Source organism: Callospermophilus lateralis, chromosome X (assembly GCF_048772815.1).
Source record: "Callospermophilus lateralis isolate mCalLat2 chromosome X, mCalLat2.hap1, whole genome shotgun sequence".
Lineage (NCBI taxonomy): Eukaryota > Metazoa > Chordata > Mammalia > Rodentia > Sciuridae > Callospermophilus > Callospermophilus lateralis.
Window position 1 is genome coordinate 83,144,622 of NC_135325.1, and position 18,623 is coordinate 83,163,244.

General features: G+C 36.6%; 1 protein-coding gene across 1 annotated transcript in view; it reads left to right on the forward strand.

The window, feature by feature from the left end:
- The first annotated feature begins 322 nt into the window (after positions 1-322).
- The window catches only part of Fam199x (family with sequence similarity 199, X-linked), a 31,205-nt gene continuing 12,904 nt past the window's right edge, over positions 323-18,623 (forward strand). The window contains exons 1-2 of the mRNA XM_077106972.1: positions 323-774; positions 12,186-12,405. Of these exons, the coding sequence (XP_076963087.1) occupies positions 578-774; positions 12,186-12,405 (417 nt within the window). The 5' untranslated portion in view covers positions 323-577. The remainder of the gene's footprint in view (positions 775-12,185; positions 12,406-18,623) is intronic.

Sequence of the window (18,623 nt, forward strand, 5' to 3'; positions counted from 1 at the left end):
TTCTCAAGCACCCGCGGTGTGACCTTGGCCAAGTCCCTTTTCTCAGGGCTGCGGTTGCTGCTTAGGTGCAAGTGGGAAAGTGGAGGAGGAGGCTGGTTTGAGTCAGTCCTTCCAAAGCCCTGAATCCCTGAGGTTCAGTTGCTCCTCCGCTCCAGCAGGGGGCAAGGGGAGCGGCTTCCCGCCGCTCTTCCTATACTGGACAGCGTCTGGCCGACTGCAGCAGTCGCAAGCTGCGAGCGCAGTGGGCGGGGCCGCCCAAACGGGGCGGTGGCGCTGCGCTGACTGGCTGGGCGGGGTAGTGGCAGTGGCAGCGGCAGCGGCAGCGGCGGAGGCTGCGGCTGCAGAGGCCACTGGGGCGCCGACTGGGTGGCCGGCGACCCTCTCTGCCCTCGTGCAGCCTCTTCACACAGATCCGCACTCCCCGGGCATCGGGGACCTCGGTGCTCAGCCCGCCAGCGAGCTGCGGTGGGCACACCCTGGAGCTGCGGTGACAGCGGACAGGTTAGAGTGGGGGCAGGGGAGGGCGCGGGAACAGCCCAGGGCCAGAGAAGGAGTCCAAGCCGGACAATCTCCAGCCATGTCCGACGAGGCGTCGGCCACCACTTCCTACGAGAAGTTCCTAACCCCGGAGGAGCCCTTCCCGCTCCTGGGACCCCCTCGAGGGGTGGGCACCTGCCCCAGCGAGGAGCCAGGCTGCCTGGACATCAGCGACTTTGGCTGCCAGCTGTCCTCCTGCCATCGCACCGACCCGCTCCACCGCTTCCATACCAACAGGTATGAGCCGCCTCCGAGGGCAGCGGTGGACTTCCCACATCGCTGCCTATTGCTGGAGAACGCTGGGTCGCGCCCCAGCCGCGTTTCAGGTCCTTTGCCTGAGGCTGAGCTTCCAATGGCCCCCTCCCCCACCTTCCTTCGACCAGCGCTCATTCCCGGGCTCTTTCCCTCCTCTTCCTCCTCCTCCCTATTTTCACCCCTGCCCTCTGATTTTCCTTCCCACGGGCGTTACTAGGTTTCTTTCCCCCATTCATCTTATGACTACAGCGATATCTTGTTTTCCTGCCCTCTGCTTTTTCCCTTCCACCTCCCCATCTGTACCCTGCGAATCCCAAACCCCCACCCTTGATTTTTAGATGCTCCCCTGTTTCCATCCCTCTGCAAAAGTTTAACCCATTCCATTTCCGGTACGCTACTGAGTGAATTTTGGGTGGCTCAAAAATCAATCCATGGATCTTTGAAAGGTGGCACTTTTGAAGCTCGAACCTTCTCTTTCCCAATTTTTAACCTGTCTAAATAGTTATTTTCCCTTCCACCTCCCCCATTTTTTAGCGGAGCGCTGTAAAAACTACCCCCCCCTTCCTTTATGAACTCTTCGCCTGAGCGCTTTAGGCCCTGCGAAAATGTATAAAACTTAAAATCTGGAAGATTCCTTCATGTAACATAATCCTTCGTTTGCTTCCTCAGAATGGGGTTAGAGCAAGGCTTAAAATGAGCTTGATTATACAAATTTTATTCAGAGGGTGCATCTTTTAACTGGTTTTATTGGAAGGCAGTGTTCTGGAGAATTCTCCCACGAAAGTACTTAAGTGTTACATCAAACGTTGTGGGGGATTTGAAGATGTTTTAGATATAAGCCTCAACTTTTAATAACTGAGGATATTTGAGATAGGCATACAAAGGACTGGGAGAATGTGTAAAAGGGACTCGAGAGGGTTCAGCTGTAGAAAATACTGGAAGTAGTCTAGTTCTTATTTCTGATCCAAGTTTACTATGTGAGTTTGATCAAATCCATCCACATTTTAGTGTCTTGCATATTTTCCCCTCCTACCCACTTAAATCAATTTAGATCTACTAAGTCTCTACCAAATACAAGGGATGTATAAAACATGATTCTTATCTAAAAGAAAGTTATAGTCTGTGGAAACAAAGATGCTTTAATACTCTTTCAGAACATCAGCATAACACAAAATGGCAGTGAATTTTTTACAACTATTCCAAGTTTTTATTGCAAAAATGAAGAAACTGAGGCTCAGAGAGAAAAAGACTGATTTGAAGGTCACAAAACCTTTCCCAGTCAGGGACAGGCCTAGTCAGACCTGGACTACTCCTTTGGAGCCAGTGATGGAACTTGGATCAGAACCAATGGATCTAGGGTTATCAATGGTCATTGTAGTTTCTTAGACTGACTCACAGAAGCCTGTTTAACTATGATGTAACTAACATGAATGTAAAATTGATAAAATCAAGTATTAAGGTTATTTGTTTTGAAAAATAATATGAAAGAATGCCTTTGCATATATTCGGTATTCAAGTTTTGCAGTAGTGGAGTAAGTTACATACCCAGGAAAGTTAAATGATTTTAGAATTAGCTGGCTCTGATGATGAGGGCAAGGAAGTGGGGGCAGAATTTGAGAGTCAATGTTGCCCAAACTGGTGGAAGTTATGGGGAGTGAAGCAGTGAGAATAATATGTTTCTTACAGCTTGTTCTGTTCCTCCTCCTCCCCATTATTTCCTTATATTTTTCCCCTTTAAAAGACTGTGAAAAGGTCAGGGCTGTTTTCCAGAATGGGGCAGTGAGGGTGAAAGGAGGTTCCTGTCAAGGCCAAGTTTGTCTAAGTCAAGCTTTATTTTTTATTTTTTTCTTACTGCCCTTTTTTTTTTTTTTTTAACAGTACAGGGGATTGAACCCAGGAGTGCAGGACCACTGAGTTCCATCTTTAGCCCCAGACAGGGTCTTCCTAAAATGCTTAGCCTGGCCTTGAACTTTTACTCCTCCTGCCTCAACCTCCACAGTAGCTGGGATTATGGGTGTGCCTGCTTTTTTTTAACTTTCCCTTTTCTACTGTATTTTTCACAAGGCTTGGAATGGTAGCATGGGATCTAATGCTCTGCATTCTTTTCAGCAGAAAGTAGAAGAAACAGAATTAGCAATATTTATAGCACATGATGTTTCTGCCCTAGGCTACCTTGCTTTTTAAATCTTTCCTCCTTCTGGAATGTTCTGCCTTCTTACCCCTCTTCAAGATGGTGTTTGAGAGAACCATATGCTTCCAGCCATTTCTTTTCAGGGAGAAGCAAACAGCTAAATCATCTATGTAGGCAAAGTTTAATATAGGGAGTTTTTATTTTGGAGTTGTATGTATCACTTTTTTCCTTCATATCACATCATTTGCCAATTCAAGCAACATTCCAAAAATCAGATGTGAATAGTCGAGTACTAAAATTCTGCTTTGGGTTTAGTCACTGTAAAATAAGTTTTATTGAAAATAGAAAGCTTGTCAGTACGTAGATATTTGGTTTACCTTTATTTGGCTTCTTCCTTATTATCGGATAAGAAAATAGGGAGATTAATGCCCTTGATAAGGACCTTGTGATTATGACTATTGTGCCTACTCATTTACTTGAATGAGCTCTATTTCCAATCTTCATTAACCAAGAAAGTCATGGAACTAATACTGGTCCCTAAGTTTGAATACATGTGTACACATTAGAATCATGTTTGATATAGGTTGGTGTGTCACTGATCTAGGTTCAGTAGAAAATAAATTACAGGGACATAACCATTTTTTTGAAGAATTTTCATTTTCTATCAAGGTATGGTGATGTACTCTTGTAGTACCAGCTACTGTGGAGGCTGAGGCAAAGAATCACTTGAGCTCAGAATGTTATGAAGCTGGGGCCTTCCAGAAAACTGAGACAGCATGAAGACCCACCCTTCAAACCCTAATTCTTACAATCTAGTCACAAAGATTTCAGACATGCCACTCAGAGTAACAGGAATGAGTTTATTGAAGGGATAGGAAAAGGGAAAGGGGAAACTCTCAAGGGAGGGAGTTGGTCCTCTCAGAGAGGAGAGGAACAATGTGCCTCTCCTGGACTCCAGTTTTATTGGGGATCCCAGATAAGTTTCCAGAGAGTCCCACCCAGGTCCACCTCTTGACTTTTGACTGACAGCAGGTTGACATCAGATTTTCAAGTGCCTGTTGCATGACAACTCTATGATACCCTGGCTTGTGATGAGTAATTTTAATTGGACTCCTAATCATTTTTACATGTTTTATGGTCAGGAGGAACTATCCTTATCTTCTAGGATCTGATCTGTGAAGAGGGTCACAAAAGTTTCCCTTCAAAGTAACTTGGGTTCTTTTTATCAACAATATTTCCTGCTTACATTTCTTTATAGATAACAGGTAGTTTATTGAGGAATGTGACATATCCTGTCCATTTAGGCCAGGCAGGGCTGCAGGCAAATTGCTTTTTGGCAAAGAAAGCATGTGGGGTCAGCACAGTGAGCCCATTTTATAGAATTATTCTCTTAACCTCATGTTTCCACCATCCTCATCTGTCTGTCCCCTAACCAGAACTTAAGACCAGAAACCCAGGCTGGGCAACATAGGAGACATTATCTTAAAAAAAAAAAAAAAAACAGGAGGGAAATCACATCTTTTAGAATTTTAAGAACTAATTGAGTTTTTCTAGAATTTTGGAAAAATAGAATAAATTTAAATTAGCTAAAAAATTAAGACTTAAAAAGAAACTTGGAATGTCAGTGTTTATATATATAATATATATTAATTTGTGTGGGCATGTTTTCAAGACATTCTCTGTGGTTTTTGGGACAGGGTTTTCTGATGTAAATGGTGTTTTTCTCTTGAATTAGCATCAGGACTTTTTTTTTTTTTGTATATTAGCTATGTCTGCTGCAACCACTCCCATCACCAAAAACAGATGTCATTTAGCAGATTGGAAAATTTTTCATGATATTGATAGGTCCTATGATTAAACTGTGAGATGACAGAAGTTAATATTAACTATGAAGTGTGTTATTCTCTACATCCTTCAGGACTGCATCAGTACTATGACATTAAACAATTGTGAAAAGTGTGTGGGAGGACAGTGCCTTACTTTTTGTACACCTTACCTGCAGGGTATGAAATGAACTATTGAATAAATCAGTTACTCAGTGATGAGATTTTAGAGCCCCCATTTTCAACCACAATTAAGCAGAAAAATTCCAATACTATTGTGTTTCCTTTTTTGTTATTGTTTGGCAGTGCTGGGAATTGAACCTAGGGTCTCACACATGCTAAGGAAATGCTTTACCACTGAGCTACATCCCCAGCCCCTATTGTGTATCTTTTATACCACACACAGTTTTGCTATCTAGGTATAGAATTGGAGGTGCAGAAGAACTGTGGGTTACAGGTGAGAGAAACAAATTGGAGGAATTTGGTTTAGGGACTTGAGACAAAATGAGAATGGGGCTCAGGCTTTGGAGAAATTTCCAAGCTAGAAATAATAGACTTGGAGGTATGTATTAGTCCTCTTTTTGTCACTGACCAAAATATCTGACAAGGATAACTTAGAGGGAAAGTTTATTTGGGCTCATGGTTTCAGAGGTTCAGTCTGTTTTGGGCCAACTCCATTGCTCTGGGCCCAAGTCAGAGAGAACCTCATGATGGAAGGACATGGTGCTCCATTCATGATAGCCAGGAAGCAGAGGAAGGGGCCACAGGGAAGTTAACCCCCAGTGACCCACCTCCTTTAGCCATACTCCACCTGCCTACAGTTACCACCTCGCTCACTCAAATTAGGATGTACTGATTAGGTTACAGCTCTCACAATTCAGCCATTTCACCTCTGAATATTTTCCTGCATTAATACTGGAGCTTTGCTGGGTGGGGATTCCTCATATCCAAACCATAATAGAGTAATCAACAGAATTTCTAGTACTGTGATAATAGTAAAAGCACAGGTTCTAATGGCTGAAAGAGTGGGAATTTTTCAATAAATCTAGCAGGGAATGGATGATAAATTTTTTTGTTTAGTTTTTCTTTTCCAATAATAGATATTTTAGCTTCCTTGGAGCAGGCCATAGAAAGGGAGAAGTTGAAAACAGAAGAGAGGTTGAGATGAGTGGAGATAGATATGGTGAACTCAGGAGCCCAAATGAAGAATTGACCTTAGAAATGGCACAGGAGGGGTTGGAGTTGTGGCTCAGTGGTAGAGCACTTGCCTAGCATGTGTGAGGCACTGGGTTCAATTCTCAGCACCACATATAAATGAATAAAATAAAGGTCCATCGATATCTAAAAATAAATACTTAAAAAAAAAGAAGAGGCACAGGATTTTTTTTTTAACTTCTAAGACGGTAGAAGGAGTAAGAAAGATGGGTAATGATCTCAAGACAATTAAGGTAGCTGGGAGGACAGTAGGAAACTTAGGGGAAATAGAGAAGTGGGTAGTGCCATCTACTCCCTATTGGAACCCTGATGACCTGTTAGAATCCAAAGGAGAAGCAGAGTGGGGTGACTATGTGGGGATTCTGTCAGGGATTCAAAGATGAATACTTATGATGATGGGGGACTGTCCTCTAAGAAAGAATGTATAGCACGGATTTGGAGTGACCTTGATCAGCTTGACAGTTTTGACTTTGACAGTGCCTGTTGGCTGGATTCTCATCCTGAGAGATCCACCTGAAAGAGGAAAGAACTACAGAGGAATGAGTACATGGTGGATATCCTTTCCTTTATTCCACATTTAAATAGCTACTTATCAAAATACAACTGAAAATTGTTAGTCTGTATATTCTTGCTGAAAAACCTTGCAAAGAAGTGTTCTTGTCTTTTTTTTTAATTAAAATTTGTGGGGCTGGGCTTATGGCTCAGCAGTAGAGCACTTGCCTAGCATGTAAAGGCACTGAGCTCGATCCTCAGCACCACATAAAATAAATAAAATAAAAATATTGTGTCCAACTACAACTAAAAAAATTTAAATTAAAAAAAATTGGGGCAGGAAGCCTAGTTATTGAGTTAAACACAATTTCATTGGAGTTCTTGTCAACATTTTTTCTTGTACACTTTTTGGAGAAAGTCTCCTTTGAGAGTAATGTTATAGTTATATCTAGAACCTTAGTATTAGACAGCTTTCCCTTAGTGAATAAGATGGAAGAGCTTGTAAATTTGAATGATTCAGTGCTACGCCTACACTGAACATTCATTGAAAGCTGTCAGAACAGTCAAAGTGAATCACAGTTAAATTTTTATTATAAAAGCTCATAATAAAAAATTGAGGGCATATTAAAACTATGAAGACCACTCATGATCCCTTTTCCCAGAGTTAACAATTTGTCAACACTTCAATGTTACTTTTAATGTCCCTTCTCTGTACAGATAGAGGTTTAAGTATCTCTTATCTAAAATGCTTGGGACTAGAAGTGTTTCAGATTTCATTTTTTTAAATAGTTGCATGTGCATAATGAGATATCTTGGGGGTGAGACCCAAGAGTAAACACAAAATTCATTTGTTTCACATGTGTCTTATACACATAGCCTGAAGGTAATTTTATACTCTATTTTTAGTGTGCCTGTATTTTGACTGCAGCCCATCACAAGGTCAGAGTGGAATTTTCCACTTGTTGTGTCAAGTCAACATTCAAAAAGTTGAATGGATTTTGGAAAGGTTCAAATTTTGGATTTTCAGATTAGTGATGCTTAACCTATGTAATTTTAAAAAATCACTATCAGGCCACATATACTATTTGTTATTTGTTTATTTGCACTAATATAGATGAATGCTTTCCTTTTCAACAAATCATCTGAAAATGTGATTTAATGATTACAAAAATACTATTATTGAGATATGACAGTTATTCCCCAGGTTTTAAGGTCACTTATTTTCCCATTTTTGCTATTATAAATGATATTTTTTAAAGAGAGAGAGAGAGAGAGAGAGAGAGAGAGAGAGAATTTTTAATATTTATTTTTTTTAGTTCTCGGCAGACACAACATTTTTGTTTGTATGCAGTGCTGAGGATCGAACCTGGGCCGCACGCATGCCAGGCGAGCACACTACCGCTTGAGCCACATCCCCCCAATATAAATGATATTTTTGACATATTTCTAAATATATTTTTTCTAAATTTCTATTTGGGGAAAGGAATAGATTTCCTAGAATATAAATTAATGGAGTCCAAAGGTATGGACCTTCGTTGGTGGGGGGGAGGGTGTCACTTGGGTTGGGTGCATGGGACTCTACCATTGAGCTGCATCCCAGCCCTTTTTATTTTTTATTTTGAGACAAGGTCTCATTAGGTTGCTGGGGCTGGTCTTGAACTTGTAATCATTGTGCCTCAGTCTCCCAAGTGGGTTGGATTATAAGAGTGTGATACTGAACCCTGCTAAGAATGAACCTTTTTAATGCTTTTGGTATGCATATACTACTAATTGCTTTTCAAAAGGATTATATCAATTTATACTCATATCAGAAATGGATAAAAGCATTTCTTGCTATGTTTTTATCCACACTGCTTTAAAATAATAATAAAACAATATTATAAATTAGAAGATAAAGAATTTTTAAAAAATCATTAGTAATAAAAATACTCTTTTTCTATTTTGTAAATGATTATTTGTAAAGTAAAAAGCCCAGTTTACTTGCCACTGATAATAAAAAAGACAAAGGCTTCTGAGAATATCTAGAACCTTGTTACATAGTCATAAATCTGAAAGGCTGAGAAACATACTAATTTTGCCCTATGGTAAGGGCACAAAACCAAGCAAATCCCTAACTTGCCAGTAAACTAATGGTTAGATTATCAAATGTGACATAGCTTTTTAAAAAGGTATGTTATTACTCATTGAGGGAAATAACATTTCAGCAGAATTTTTACAAGCTGAAAAGAAATTCTAATTAAAAAACAATTATCTAACAGCTCTTCCTAACAGTGAACATTGTATTTGGCACACAGAAGACACTGACTAAATGTTTGTTGAATGGGTGAATGAATAAAGGGGGGGAAAGTCATGTGCAATTTGAAGACATGCAGTTTGAAGAGAAAATAGTTTGCTCAGTGTAACTGGCTTACTGTGTCTAGGAGAGAACTTATGATTAAGGTTTAGAGCTTTTATTGCAAGTTCTGAGCAATTTGGTTAGATCTACTAGTTTGTTAATTTTTTTAAATGAGGATACTGCCCACACAACAAGGATACAATGAAACTAAGTAATACTACATAGTATTCTGTAATTCTTAGATGAATGATAGATTTGTAACAAATTATCAACATGTGCTTTTTATTTATTGAACTGTAATAGTTGAGTGTGTCTATACAGGCTCCTGCACATTTCAACTCTACTGTCAGCTCAGCAGAAATAGATACCATACATTTTTTTGAGTTTTCCAAATTTGGTAAATCATGAACTTCTGAATTTAATGTTAGCTATGAAAAATAAGGAAAGGCTGCGGGTGGTGTCATATCCTGTAATCCCAGAGATTCCAGAGGCTGAGGCAGTAGGATCTCAAATTTGAGGTCAGCCTCAGCAATTTACCAAGACCCTGTCTCAAAATTAAAAATAAAAGGTTGGGGGATGTAGCTCAGTGGTAAAGTGCACCTGAATTCAATTCCCACTTCAAAAAAGGCAGAGAAGGAAGTTAAAAAATTTTATAATTCAAAAAATCTGGATTTAATGAAGGATGAGGAACAGCCTAATAATAGATAAATAATAGGCTTTTCTTCAGGAAGCCATTAGTTCAGTAGCTTATTAGTATTGGAAATACTAAATCATTATCTTCAGGATTAATTCCCTATTCTACTAGCAAAACAATGAAAAAGATCTCATTATCTCATTAATGGTATGAAACTAGTGGAAATTCACAAAAGAAAACAAATTTTATGCCGTTGTTTTTTTTTGGGGGGGGGAGTGGTAACAGGAATGAGCCCAGGGGCACTTAACCACTGAGCCACTTCCCGAGATGTGTATATCTATATATATTTTAAACTTTGTTTTTTAGTTGTAGATGGATACAGTACCTTTGTTTATTTACTTTTATGTGGTGCTGAGGATTAAACCCAGTGCCTCACACATGCCAGGCAAGCATGCTACCACTGAGCCACAACCCCAGCCCCCTATATATTTTTTATTTAGAGACAGGGTATCGCTTGCTTAGGATCTTGCTAAGTTGCTGAAGCTGGCTTTGAACCCGCAATCCTCCTCCTTCAGCTTCTCGAGCCTTGGATTATAGGCGTGCATCATCATGCCCAGTATAAATTTCATAGATTTTTAAGACCATAAAACAACAACAAAAAGGCAAACCCCAAAATCCCTTTAACAAATAGTACATGGAAAAAATATTAATATTCTTAATGCATGAAGAATTCATGAAGTCAATAAATGAAAACATTTAACACATAGAAAAACACCATTAGAAAAATAGCTAATACATATTTAAAGTTTTGATCATCCTGATAATCAAATAAAAATGTGAATAAAATATTTCTGTCCCAGGAGATAGGTAAAAGTTTTCTTAAATGAAAATTTCTATGCTGTTATGGTTATGGTGAGATGAACCTTATTTCAGTTTTGATTTTTTTTTTTTTGTGGTACTGTGGCTTGAATACAGGGCCTTCCACTTGTTAGACAAGTACTTTACCATTGTCCTATATCCCCAGCCCAAAATTAACATATTTATATGCTGCCTTGGGGAATATGAATTGATGCAGCCTTTCAAAAAGGTATTTGACTAAATGTACTGTGGCCCTTAGGAGTGTTTATATTCTTTGACTCAGTACTTACCTTTCAAGCAGTCTATCCTGGGAGTATTGATGTTTGGATAAATAATTATAAACAGAAAGCTCATCTCTGTGTTATGTGTAATATATAAAAACAGAGAGCTATATCCATAGGTAAATAGGTTATAATTCATTCAATCAATATAATATTATATTGATATTAAAATAGTTTCAAATAATATGCAGGTTGAGTATACCTAATGTAAAAATTCAAAATCTGAAACTTCCTGAATGGCAACTCGACATAGCAAGTGGAAAGTTCCACTGTGACCTCACGTGATGGAATGCAGTCAAAATACAGGTGCACTACCTGCATGTGGTGACACATGCCTCTAATCTCACCTATTCCAGTGCCTGAGGCAGGAAGATTGAAAGTTTGAGGCCAGCCTTAGAAATTTAGTGAAACCCTGTCTCAAAATAAAAAGTAAAAGAGGGTGTGGATATAGCTCAGTGCCTAGTATCTCAAGACAAAAAAAAATAGGTGCACTAAAAATATTGTATAAAATTACTTTCAGGATATGTGTTTACAGTGTATATGAAACATTTTTATACTCAGGTCTCATCCCCAATACATATCATTATGTATATGCAAATAATTCAAAAATTTAAAAATGATTGAAACAATTCTGGTCCCCATTTTGTTTTAAATGTTTTAGATAAGAAATATTCAACTTGTGCTTAGAAAAATGTTCAATATATAATATTCAGTGTAAACAAGATACTAACACACATATATGTATACATAGGCTGATTGCCAATTCTGTAAAAAGTATATATATGCATCTAGAAAAAAGTTACAAAATTTTATAGGCTAGCTGTTGCTGGATAGTGGAACTATATGACCTTTTAAACATATTTACTCTTTTTTTATTCCAGCATCTCTACAGTGATCCTGTGTAACATTAATATATAAAAGTTATTTAAATATAACAACCACTTCTTAAACTTCTTCCTGTGTACTTTGTTGGTGATTTTCTCTGCCACGAACTGGCTGTCCTCATCCTTTAATTTAGTAATAATAGCTGTTATGTATTGAGCACTTTTTATGTGTGCTAAATTCTCTGTATGCATATACTGCCCACAATAACTCCATTTTAAAGATGAGGACGTAGACTTGGAAAGGTTGTGATTTACTTAAGATCAAAGAGCTAGCAGATGATGACAGAGCAAGAATTTGTACTCATTCTGACTCCAAGGCTTAGTCATACCCACTGTGTTATATATTTTGTTTTGAAAGAAGGTTCTACTTCATTCCTAATTTAAATATATTTTTGTTTTAAAATGTTTTATTATAAAGTTTTTCAGACAGCTATAAAAGAAAATAGTATACTGAACCCTTTGTACACATCACCCAGCTTCAATTATTCACATATGGCATCATGCTTTATCTATATTTCTAACCTATTCCCCAACTCCTTTCTTATTATTTTGAGGCAAATCCCAGACATATTTTACTCATAAATATTTTAGTATATTTTCTTAAAATGTAGATGCTTTTTAAAAATAATCACTATTATATTACCTAAAAATACATTCCTCATAAATGTTTCCTATTAATAACTTCAAAGTGTGTGGACTGTAGTCCCTGTCATGATTTCTTTTGTGTTATGTTTTTAAAGGTGGAACCTAACTTCGTGTGGAACAAGTGTTGCCAGCTCAGAATGCAGTGAGGAGCTGTTTTCATCAGTTTCTGTTGGAGATCAAGATGATTGCTATTCCCTGTTAGATGATCAAGACTTCACTTCTTTTGATTTGTTCCCTGAGGGGAGTGTCTGCAGTGATGTGTCTTCTTCTATTAGTACTTACTGGGATTGGTCAGATAGTGAATTTGAATGGCAGGTAGGTATTTGGTCATCTCTCTGCCCCCTTACTGGGGATTGAACCCAGGGGCACTTAGCCACTGAGCCACATCCCCAGCACTTTTGGTTTTTAATATTTTATTTTGAGACAGGGTCTTTCTTAAGTTGCTGGCTTTGTACTTGCAATCCTCCTATCTCAGCCTCCTGAACCACTGGAATTACAGGTGTGTGCCACCATGCCCAGCTTTGTTTTTTCTTTAATTGACGTTATTACTATATAAATACAAGTATAATTTTTCTTTTTCATTTTTTCATTTCTACCTCAAAGTAAGTTTTTCTACAATCTCTAGATCTGGGGATTCTTTGACAACACATTTTAAGGTTGAGAATTCAATGAAATATGTATTTTTTATTTTTGCAAATATATCCTTTAGCTTTATGATGCTATAGATAATCCTTTTGTAGGTTTTTAAAAATTTTGTAGTTATAGATGGACAGAATGCCTTTATTTTATTTGTTTGTTTTTATGTGGTGCTGAGGATCAAACCCAGTGCCTCACACATGCTAGGCAAGCACTCTGTCACTAAGCTATAGCCCCAGCCCCTTTTGTAGGTTTTTGTTTACAAAATAATCAGTACTTTTCTATGCATGAATCCAGGCACATTTATTCTCCCTGCTTTGTAATAGATAGCCTTATGTTCTCATAGGACATACATCAGTGTCACCTTATGTATCTAATGCCATAAACCATTATTACCATAAATACATAATTTTTGGTTTTGTTATCAGAAATGGAGTATAATTTCTCATTTTGTATTCTCTTTGTAGACATTTTTTCACCTGACACTTTTCTCATGGCATGTATACCATACAAAATGGTTTTGTGACAAATTGTTTGAAAATGCTGCCTTATAATGAGTACAGTCTATCAGAAAATATAGATGATGTTTTCCCTACATCCTTTTTTCTGATTATAAAAGGCAATAACATTCCAAGAGCTCTTCTTGAGTACAGCAAATGTTTTATTCCACAAATAAGCTTGAATGCTTACTATATTTGAAAACTGAATACTTGAAGTGGTATTCCAAAACAGGAATCAGATATTTTATTTCAGAAAATTCTTAAAATATCAAATAATACAGAATGACATGAAGTTAAAAGTCTCAAAGTCTCACTCCACAATGGTCACCATTATTAAGACTTTATATGATAACTCTTTAACATTTTAAGGAACTGCCAATAATGTTTTCCAGAGTAGCTGCCTCATTTTACATTTCCCCCAGCAGTGTATGAAAGTTTCACTTTCTCCACATTCTTGCCTACACTTGGTATTCTTTCTTTTGATTATAGTGTCTTACTGGGTGTGAAGTGGTTATGTTCTTGTGATTTTTGTTTATATTTTTCTAGTGACTAATTGTGTTGGACAACTTCTCCTGTGCTTATTGGCTGTTTGTACATCATCTTTGATGTTGTTCTATTTAAGTCCTTTACCTGTTTTTTTTTAAATTGTGTTGTCTTTTAGTTCTAAGAGTTCTTTTGCTACTAAACTTTTATCAGGTATATAATTTAGAAATTTTTTTCCCTATTTTGTGGGTTGTCTTTTCACTTGATAGTTTCTATTCACTTCATAGTATCTTATGTAAACATTTTGAATTTTGAAGTCTAATTTATTTGTAGACTAATCCAGTATCATTAAGATTTTCACCTGTTTTCCTCTGAGTTTTAGTTCTTATACTAAGTTAGGTCTTTGATCCATCTTGAATTACTTTTTCTTTCTAGTATGAAATAAGGGTCCAAATTCATTCCTTTGCATGTGGATTTCCAGTTGTTCCAGCACCATTTTTGAAAAGACTATTTTTTTCCTCATTAAACAGTCTTGGCACCCTGTCCAAAATAGGGTTATCTTTGGACTCTCAATTATTTTCCATTAATATGTGTGTCTGTCCTTATGCCAGTACAGCATTGTTTAAATTACAGTTTTGTAGTAAGCTTTCAAAATGGAAAGTGGGAGTTTTCTCACTTTATTTTTCTTTATAAAGATTGGTTTGCTTTTGGAGGTCCCTCCCAATTCTATATGAATTTTAGGACAAGGTTATCCATTTCTATAAAGGGCAGTTGGAATTTTGAGAGAGATTGCATTGAATCCATACATCAGTTTGGGGAGTATTGACATCTTAACAGTATTAAATATTCCAATCCAAGAAATGAGATGGAATGTCTTTATTTACATCTTCTTTAATTTCTTTCAGTGATGTTTTAGAGTTTTCAGTGCCCAACTCTTATACTTCCTTGGTTGAATGTATTCCTAAATACTTATTCTTTGTGCCATTATTATAAATGGTACCATTTTCTTAATTTCATTTTTAGATTGTTCATTGCAAGTGTATATATGTTTAAAGATGTCTAATTAATTTCTGTATACTGATTTTGTATCCTGCAACTTTGCTGAACTTCTTTGTTAGCATTAATAGTTTTTTCCCTGTATAGATTCTCCAGGTTTTTCTACATTTAACATTATGTCATCTGTGAATAGAGATAGTTTTTCCTTCCTTTTTTCCCAATCTGGATATCTTTTATTTCTTGTTTAATTGCCCTGGCTGGATCATACAGTGTTGAATAGAATGATGAGAGTGGGAGGATCTTGTGTTTTTTTCTCATCTCAGGGGAGAAATTTTTTTTTATTTATTTTTTGCCATAAGAACCCTATATCATACTGAGGAATTTATCTTTTGTTCCAATTGGTACAATTTTTTTTCATGAAAGAGTATAGAATTTCATCAAATGTTATTTCTACATCAGTTTAGATGATATGTGTTCCTTCTTCATTCTATTAATAGAATTGATTGGAATTCTATTAATAGAATTGGTAGTGTTACATTGGTTGATTTTCATGTTTAACTACCCTTACTTTCCTGGAATAAATCCTAATTGGTTATGGTGTATAGTCCTTTTTTTTTTTTTTAAAGAGAGAGAGAGATAATATTTTAATATTTATTTTTTAGTTTCGATGGACACAACATCTTTTTTTAATTTTTATGTGGTGCTGAGGATCGAACCCAGCGTCCCACGCATGCCAGGCGAGCGCACTACCGCTTGAGCCACATCCCCAACCCGGTATATAGTCCTTTTAATGTGCTTCTGGATATAGTTTTTTTTTTTTAGTTGTTGATAGACATATACCTTTATTTTATTTATTTATTTTTATGTGGTGCTGAGAATTGAACCCAGTGCCTCATATGTGCTAGGCAGGCTCTCTACTACTGAGCCTTAACTCCAGCCCCTGGATACAGTTGTATAGTATTTTTTTAAGGAATTTTGCATCTGTACTCATAAGGGATATTGGTCTCTGGTTTTCTTTTATCTTTGTTTTTCTTTGGTATCAGGTAACACTGGCCTCATAGAAGGAGTTAGGAAATGTTCTTTCTTCTTGATAAAATTTGGTAATATTTTCTTATTTAACATATGACTTTTCCATGTTCTTCATAATACATTTTGTAATGACTACATGATATTCCTGCTATTAGATGTGTCAGAACTTGTGAAAATGTTTTGTTTACTTCTGTTTCAATTTTTTTGTTACAGATAACACCACAGTAATAATTTTTGTGTGTGTCTTTTTTATTCTTTAGAATCTCATTTTTAAGTGTGTAAATTGTATTTAAAATCATACTTCAAGGATTCTTAATAAAGTATAATCAGATAGAGCCCTGATGATTATGGGAAATATATTTTCTGCTTAGTTCATATGATTTATTTAGCATTCTTATCATCTATAATGTCACAATGTGGCAGGCTTTTAAAGTTTTTAATTGCTGGCTTCTTAACTCATTTCATGAGTGATTAGAGTGGAAATCCATCCACAACTACTCACAGTTAATGTACATTAGTGGCTACAAAGTTGGAACAAAAATCAGGTCTGCTTTAGTAATGTGTTTTCCCAATTCTGAAATTGGAGTATGGGTACTCTGTTACCATGGATATTTACTATTTAAATATGCTGAAAGGTTTAAAATGCTCTTATTTTTGTGGGGCCTCATAATGATGAGCAGTAAATTGTCCAAGAGGATAATTACAAATTATATGTTAGAATAATATAAAATAAAAATCGTTTACTATAGTTTAAAAATTCATATTACCTCTGTTGTGATTAAAAAGCATATGTGTTTAAATCTTTCTTTTAACATTAGATATTTCAGTTGCTACTAAAATAAAAATAAATAAAAAATAAATGATTCATAGATTCTCTAGGAAGAGAAATGCTAACTTCTTGATAAAGCAAGATTTGATCTTAGCATTTGAGGTAGCATCAGTGCATTTTGCTTACTGATCATTTGCATTGCTTGCAGTCCTTTCATTATTGAAGATATATTTGACTAGTCTTAGAGCTTGAGAAATTATTTCTGTTGTTGGGCAGGAGAGCTTAGAAAATTTACAGAGTAATTCAGCTGCCACAATTGAAACCTAGAGGTGCAATCTGAAATTACACATCAGCTGTTACAGAAATGAGCTTACTCATAAAATTCTGCTGCATCCTGCAGAAAATATGGCAGAGCTTTGATTTAATTCTCCTTATGTGTCACAATTACTGATTATAATATAAATATACCAAATATTATCCCTGAAAAATATAGGATAGGACTCATTAAACATTTTTATTCTGAAATATATTATCAGTTATGAAATGGAACATTGCTGGTCTAATAAATATACAGGAGCCCATGCAATTAATTCTGCTGTACAACTGCTTCTCTAATCCCATATGTCCAATTGAGCACATGACATTTCCACTTGGATGACCTTATTATTTAATACTAACCTGTTATCTGATGCTGAATCCTTGGTCAGTGATGCCATTTCCACGTATAGTGTTTCCATAGGAAAAAATAAATTCTGCTTTGTGATATGTCTTTATAGCATAGTGAAAAATGGCTATTGTCTGTTCAAAGGACATTTGTGTTTTTCCCATTATCACCACAGACTCTCAGTATCCCAAATCGTGTTCTTTCATTCCAAACTGCATCTAAGGCAAGGCTGTCTGGCACAGTTGAAAGCACTGGACTTGTGTCAACTTCGAATTCTGCCACTAGTTGTATGCTTCTCTCTGGATGTCATTTTTCCTTATTTTTAAGAGGGTGTTGGACTACAAGATCTGTAAGATTGCTTCAGTTCTCTTCCTGTAACTATTCAAGTCTTTGAGAATATCACCATGGGTGTTCATATGACCTTGAAATATTACCAGTTTTCTTCTAGTCTCAACATCTGACTCCTTATTCTTGCATCAGTTATCAAACAGCTTTGTAAATTGTTTTTCATTAAAAAAATGTTTCCTATTTATTCCCTTTTTTCTTTCTATTTTTGCTTTAGTCCAGGCGTTAATCATAACAAGAGCATCCTAATTCCAAACTTTTCTCACTGTTTTGTGCTCCTAGTACTTTTTAACTAATATTTCCTGGTGACTGCCTTCATCACATGATGCTATGGGCCAACTTCTATATGTCACTGGACATCTTCTGGTTCTTCTTTTGAGCTTTCAAATCCCTAACATTGATTTTGTTTTAATTGTATTGTTTTTCAACTTGCCTTTTTATATTTTCATCTGTGATTTCACTAAGTTATTCTCTTTACCTGAAATGCCATTTCCTTTTCCCCTTCTGTCATTCTGAAATACCTCCTTGTGAAACTCAACCTAGTCACTTTAGCAACATATAGTATTCCCTGAATATTTATGCTACCTTAAACCATGGCCGGAGGTGGAAAAAGTTTTTAAAAATACATCTCTTTTTTGAGTATCATCTATGTGTCAGGCATGTTATCTAATTTAAAGCTCTGTTAATAATCCTTTGAAATCAATGGCATTAACCACATTTCATATAGTCTGGCGCCTAGGAGATATTCTCTGAAAAATTAGATTAAAGAAAATTTCTTGATTTTGAAAGTATAGGTATTTTTTTTTAAAGAGAGAGAGTGAGAAAGAGGGAGAGAGAGAGAGAGAATTTTAATATTTATTTTTTAGTATTTGGCGGACACAACATCTTTGTCTGTATATGGTGCTGAGGATCGAACCCGGGCCACACGCATGCCAGGCGAGCGCGCCATCGCTTGAGCCACATCCCCAGCCCAAGTATAGGTATTTTAAAATATTTTTTTTAGTTGTAGATGGACAGAGTACTTTTATTTATTTATTTATTTTTATGTGGTGCTGAGGATCAAATCCAGTGCCTCATACATGCTAGGCAAGCGCTCTACCACTGAGCCACA